The sequence below is a fragment of the Nicotiana sylvestris genome, chromosome 2 (assembly GCF_000393655.2).
Source record: "Nicotiana sylvestris chromosome 2, ASM39365v2, whole genome shotgun sequence".
In the NCBI taxonomy this organism is placed as follows: domain Eukaryota; kingdom Viridiplantae; phylum Streptophyta; class Magnoliopsida; order Solanales; family Solanaceae; genus Nicotiana; species Nicotiana sylvestris.
Window position 1 is genome coordinate 133,979,188 of NC_091058.1, and position 6,375 is coordinate 133,985,562.

General features: G+C 34.2%; 1 protein-coding gene across 1 annotated transcript; it reads right to left on the bottom strand.

Annotated features, from left to right (window-relative positions):
• Window positions 1–3,311: 3,311 nt before the first annotated feature.
• Window positions 3,312–4,752, bottom strand: LOC104228856 (uncharacterized). The gene is made up of 6 exons (XM_070166596.1): window positions 4,677–4,752; window positions 4,570–4,572; window positions 4,111–4,487; window positions 3,894–3,998; window positions 3,629–3,743; window positions 3,312–3,523 (listed from the first exon to the last, which is right to left on the bottom strand). Exons 1-6 carry the CDS (start codon window positions 4,750–4,752, stop codon window positions 3,312–3,314), a joined length of 888 nt encoding a protein of 295 aa, XP_070022697.1.
• Window positions 4,753–6,375: the final 1,623 nt, after the last annotated feature.

The window sequence follows — 6,375 nt, forward strand, 5'->3', positions numbered from 1 at the left end:
AGTGTTGCTATATGGTTAACAAGCATCTAGCTATTCGCGTTGGCACAAATGTGACACGCATTCTTAATTGGAAAGTAATTGAAACTCCAACATATGCGGATATGACTGGCGGGGTGATCATGTCTAGTATCGACAAGGTAAACATTTTGTACCATAATACTTCTTCATATATGATTTCAATTTTTCTGTAAGTATGTATACTTATGAATATGTCACAATTTCCTTTTTCTACTACTGTAATCTAGTTTATCTTCTTGTAGATGAACTATAGGAACATTTCCCCTACTCGTGAAAAGATGTCTACTCTAAACATCGCCACACTTTTTGAAGTTAATGCCGATGATGTTGTATCAGGGGAGGTGCCTGCCTTTCACATTGATGATTCTGTTGCTGCATCTCCACCTTGTCCTTAGAATATGGAGCAACAATCTAAATGACCTTTTCCTCAGAATATGGATTGACAGCCTAACTCAAGTTATGATCATTCAGTGTGCATTGATCTGTTGAATGCTGAAGTTGAGAAGTTGAGGAGTGTTGTTGGAAAGGTACTATAGCTTTAGCTTTTCTGTAGTTTATCGGTACTTTTTGTATATACATGATTTTTTGGTTATAAACATGGTTCTTGATTTACTTTTGTTGTTTTTTGTTGTAGTTGACTGATACAGTTACGACATTCAATAGTCATGTAGTTTCTTCCTTTGAAAAAGTGTTCAGTTTTCTGAATATAAAGGAAACCAAGCAAACGAGGGAGGATGTTACTGATTCTAATGTAATGTTTTACTGATAAAACCTAATCACTCAACAGTTATGCCTTCTCTGAATCATCACTCAATAGTTATGCCTTCTCTTTCTATTGTTTTTTATTAGATTCGTCAGCGCGTGTCTGATGACAATACATCTGGTCTCGGCGAATCTGATGGCTATCAATATGATGTTGTTCTTGACTTTGTCGATCAAGTGAATCAAGATAACGTGCTAGCTGATGAGGGAGTCAATGATGGTGTTGATCATGGTATTCGTTCTGCATTTTATCTTTTTTATGTCTGATTTTTCTTTTCTTCATTTTGAAAGTCTTCTATTATTGATTTTCTTTATCTAAGGGGCAGCAGGTGATGTCAAGGGTGACAAATTTTGGGATGACATTAGCGATGAAGATTTAGCTGCACTACAGATGTCCCAAATTGTGCTTCATAGACCATCCATCATAGACATAGAAGAGGATTATATTTCTCCTGAACAGTCGGTTCGACAGAAAATACCAGGAAAATATGCCAAATCTCCATATTTGCTAGTTTTTGATTCAGGGACATTAGGATCGGCGCACAAGCTCATTTTTGATATCAAGCATCCTTTCACAATCAAAATTGATGATTTTGATCCATTGTCGCCATTGGCTAAAGAGTTTTATGCGTTTGTTGATAATGGGATGGATACGAGGCAAATGTATCTTAACTTTCTTTAATCTTTCATGTTCTGATTTTATACTTGTCAATGAAGGTAGTTCTGATTACTTTTTATTTTTTGTGATTTGAAGTGGCAAAAATATATATACCGATGAGGTAAATAAGCTTGCAGAAGCTTTTACTTTTGGCTCGTGTCATGTGACCACGAAGGATTGGTTCCATTCACTTGCGTATTGTGGTCGACCTTTGATTGACACGGTATTTAATAACTTTTTGTTCTAATGCCTTTTTTTATTTGTTGCATATCTTTATTGTTTGAGACCCCATAGTGTATACATAGCTTTGTATAATCATAGTATAAGATTGTATAACCTTGTATAAATATCTATAACTATGTATAATAGTGTATAAATTTCTATATTTATAAAATCTAGTAGTGATGATTATTTTATTTTATTTTTTGTATCAGCACTTGGATGTCCTCCTTTATTATTTGAGGAAGAGGGGAAAATATGGACCGAATGTTGCCATGCGGTTTACTACAACCGACTTTGTCTTTGGTAACAAAATCAACTCCCTGTATAAAGATTTCAAAGTGAATCAAAATCCTTCAGTGATTCCTAAAGGGCATGAGATAGAAGAGTACATTAGAGGATATTATTGTGATGTAAATGTACCATGTCACACTGTTGACCACGTCTTATTCCCTATCTATGTGAAGCGCAGAAGAGCAAAATTGGGCCATTGGATTTTGAGGTTGTTTACGTTCATAGATAGGTGCATCCATATCTATGACTATAACCGTTGAGCTATTAATGATAGACTTGCTTTCGATGTTGCATTACCTTATGCAATTCTGATACCTTACTTCTTGAAGAGTTCTAATTTTTATGTCGAAAAGAAGGGCATTGATTGGAACAATGGTGCATATACCGATAAATCCCATTCCGATACTTTACAGATTAATCTGGTTAATAATGTGCCCCAACAGATCAAATTGTAGGTTAATCAACTATTTTACTATTAGTGTACCTATTTACAGTAATGTACATAGAATCTGGTTTGTTTTTAATTACAGTGATTGTGGTGCTTTTGTTGCTGGCTTTGCTGAGTATTTCATCCTTGGTAAGGAAATTCGAAAAGATAATTTTGACATTGAAACACTTCGCACTAGGTGGGGATCTCTGTTGTGGGATTATGGAAGGAAAAAACAACAGTCCTGTGCAATTAGTGGTGATGAATCACAGGGAGACTTTTCAGGAAGAGGAAGAGGGGACGATCGAGAAAGTAGTTATGTTTTTTCTATTTTACTGTAGTTTTGCTATGTATCAGGAGTTGTTGCCTAGTTTTGTCTAAGTACTATTCTGCTACTTGTGAGATAACCTTAAAGGATATTATAGATGTTTTTATTTTTGTGTAATTTGTGGTAGTCATTACACATTGTAGCTGTGAATGAATTATATTTTAATGAATATTTCAGTTGCTTTTGTCCTTTAATATGTATTTTCATTATGGTTACAGTTGTATTAATGTTGTAGGATTTATACATATGTATACAATACTATACATAGTTATACAATTTTATACAAACTTATACTCTCATTTATACATCTTTATACATATAATACCATTGATTGTTTGCAGTTTTGTTTTGTATTTGTACAATCTATCAATATATTTAGCATCATTACAAACAATAAGACACTATTATTGAATAATCAAAATATGTATAATGAAACATATTTAACATAATTGCAATATATAGTGTAAATTGTAATTATTTATTGACATTTGTAACTCGATTGCTTGTGAAACTTAACTACTCAACATTTGTAACTCTATTGTTTGTGAAACTTAACTACTCAACATGACAACAAATGTAATAAGAAGTGTTATGTTTCCAACTATTTATTTTGGTCGATTCCTACATGTTTTTCTGTTGTGACCACCTTGTCCACACACAGAACATGAAAACGCCCTCTTAGACTCTTTCTCTGAAGCAGGTTTGAGTCTTTCCTTTCTTGGCCTTCCTGCATTCCTTCTCCCTTTAGGTGGTAGGACCACATCTTCCAGCACCTCTGTTGGGATTACCCATAAACTCTCATCTGGCATCGGATTTACTGAAAATTCATAAGTTCTAAGGAGGTTATCCTTCTTGTAGCAAAAAGAGCAATACTGGCCAGGTTTCAGCTACTGGTTCTTCAAAACCGCCCAAGCATGCTTACATGAAAGTTCATCCATTTGAAATTTTCCACAACTGCATGTTCCCTCTTCAAGGCACACTATGTTTCGCCTTACCCCTTCAAACACAGTATATAATTGCTTCGTAGCAGGCCCCACCTGCGAAAGTTTTTTTTTAAAAAAAAGGTTAAAGAACATTATACATTATTATAATATTCTTTAATAATGTATACAGAGTTATACATCCTTATACAAGCAGTAAAATACGAGTCAACAGTGCCAAACATCATTATATTTGATTCATTTTACCGTCATTTGATCCGATGCAATCAGATTTTCCCGAAGGAGTTTGTCGTACTTTTCGCCAAGCTTTGTAGATGTCTCCATTGCACTTTTTCTATTTTTGTTGTTCCACTGTTGTAGAAAATTTGTCATGTACTCCAGTAATCTCATTACTAGTAACTCTCTAGCATTCTTGTGTGCTGCATTAATTGACTCTGCAATATTGGAAGTCATTACCATCGACCTTTTCACTTTGGAGTTTGTAGCCAATTTCGAACAAGTAAGTCTGCACCCTCGGATCAGTTTTGCACATCTCTATCATATGGTAGTCAAACTTCTCTATCGTGTAAGCTCTAACCAAAGCAAAGAAGATATCCTTCAATTGTTTGTGATGTTTCTTGAATGTGCGCTTTACATTATGCCACAAGTGAAACATGCAAATACAATGTGGTACTTCTGGGTACACAACTTTTGTAGCATTGAAGATGCTTTCGTTTCTATCTGAAACTATACAGATCCCTTCCCTAACACCAAAAGTACCCTTTATCTGGACAAAGAACCCCTCCCAAGATTTGTTATTCTCTGAATCTACAATTGCATATGCAAGTGGAAGGATTTTTCCTGTTTATACAAAATAGATATTAGGATTCAGACAATTATACAAATCTTATACACAGTTATACACAATTATACAACTTTATACCAACTGTAAATTTTATAAAAACAACAGTGTGAAATCCTATACACTTTTATACATGAAACTACAACATTATACAAACTGCAGAAACAAGGTAGTTGCAGTCAACTCACCAACTTCATCATGTGTGCAAGAAGTCAATATGGTACCCTTATATGATGCTTTAAGAAAACTTCCGTCAACAACCATTATCGGTCAGCAATGCTCCCAACCCTTGATAGATGCATATAGCGAAACATATGCATAAAGAAAGCATCCATCTTCTGATTTGTGCAACTTTGTAACTGTTGCTGGATTTGTATGCTCCAACATATAAAAATACTTCGGCAACTCCTTATATGAATCACTTGAATTCCCTCTTATCATTGCCATTGCTATCTCTTTAACTCTCCATGCTTTCATGTAGTTCACTTCAATCCCGTGCTGCTTTTGTATGTCCTCTATTATATCATTTGCGGTGTAAACTTTTTTTGGATTAACATACTTGTCCTTGACTATACTAGCAATTACATCCGAAGTAGCTTGACGTTGTATTAAGTATCTTTCACCATAGCCGCATGTGTGATTATTATTGTAACTTCTCACCTTGAATATGTTTACCTTGAAAGCGCCAGAAGATTTAAAACTCCAAGCACAATTAACATCCACACACATAAGGTGATACCTAGGATTAAAGATCATTCAACTTCTAAATACACTTGTATACAAAAACATAACTAGATATGTACTAATTTTAAAACCTATATACAAATATATACTACTTTATACATATTTATACATATATATAACATAATATACAACCATTGCCATACCTTGTTACGCTTGATCTCTTCACCTTGAATTGGAACCTCTCGCGTACAACCAAGTTCTTCATCACATTCATAACTGTCTCTTTATCTTTATAAACTTGATCCTCCTCAACAAATTCTTTCAACATATTATCTATTATACCCGTGTTTTTACTAAATTTTATGTTTTCAATGAATTCAATATCAGGTATAATCTCAGTGCTATCAATTGTGGATACATTTATAGAATTGGAACTTGTAGCAACCAAACAACTGGAACTTGTAGCAACCAAACGATTATCATAAATCTCTTTCATTGTCACAAACAAGGGGTATTAAGTGAAATTCAAGTTTTTCTTCTTTAATTTGATATATACCTTAACACTCGTATCGTTGTAAATCAGGATCGGTGGCAAACCATCATTTGGGAGAAAGTTATCTCTATTGTGTTTAACTCACTGTCGATCCTAATCTGTTCCGAAATAGTTGCAACTAAATTGTTGTAGCTGAATGTCGACTCAATTATTACACAATCGCTGACGAAATTGATAAACTTGTTTTCTTCCCATTCACCACTATGAAGAGCGTAAACTGGAAAAAGCTCCATTGAACAAAAAGTTGAAATCAAAATTGCAGCAAAAATGAAAATTGCACTGATTTGCAGCAAAAAAATTTCACTTTTCGTATTTGATTTGCTATTAATTCGAGATGAAGAAGAACTTCTAAGGTTTTTGGAGTTGCATTGGCCGCATGATCGCATTTTTGTTGATTTGGGGAAGAAGAATGGAAAGAATGAGAGAAAATCCCGCTAAAAGATACAAAATCCCGCTTCTGAGTCCCAAAAACTGAAATAATACCCCTTTTTTCGGATATGAGCCTGTTATTTTTGGGCTACTCAATTGTAAATTAAAATATAGACTATAAAGTTGAAAAGGAGGCAGCCCAATTGTATTAATATGAAATTTTCCCTATATATTCATGTCAAAAACGTTATGAGCTAGTACTTATACTCTTCCACCGCCAT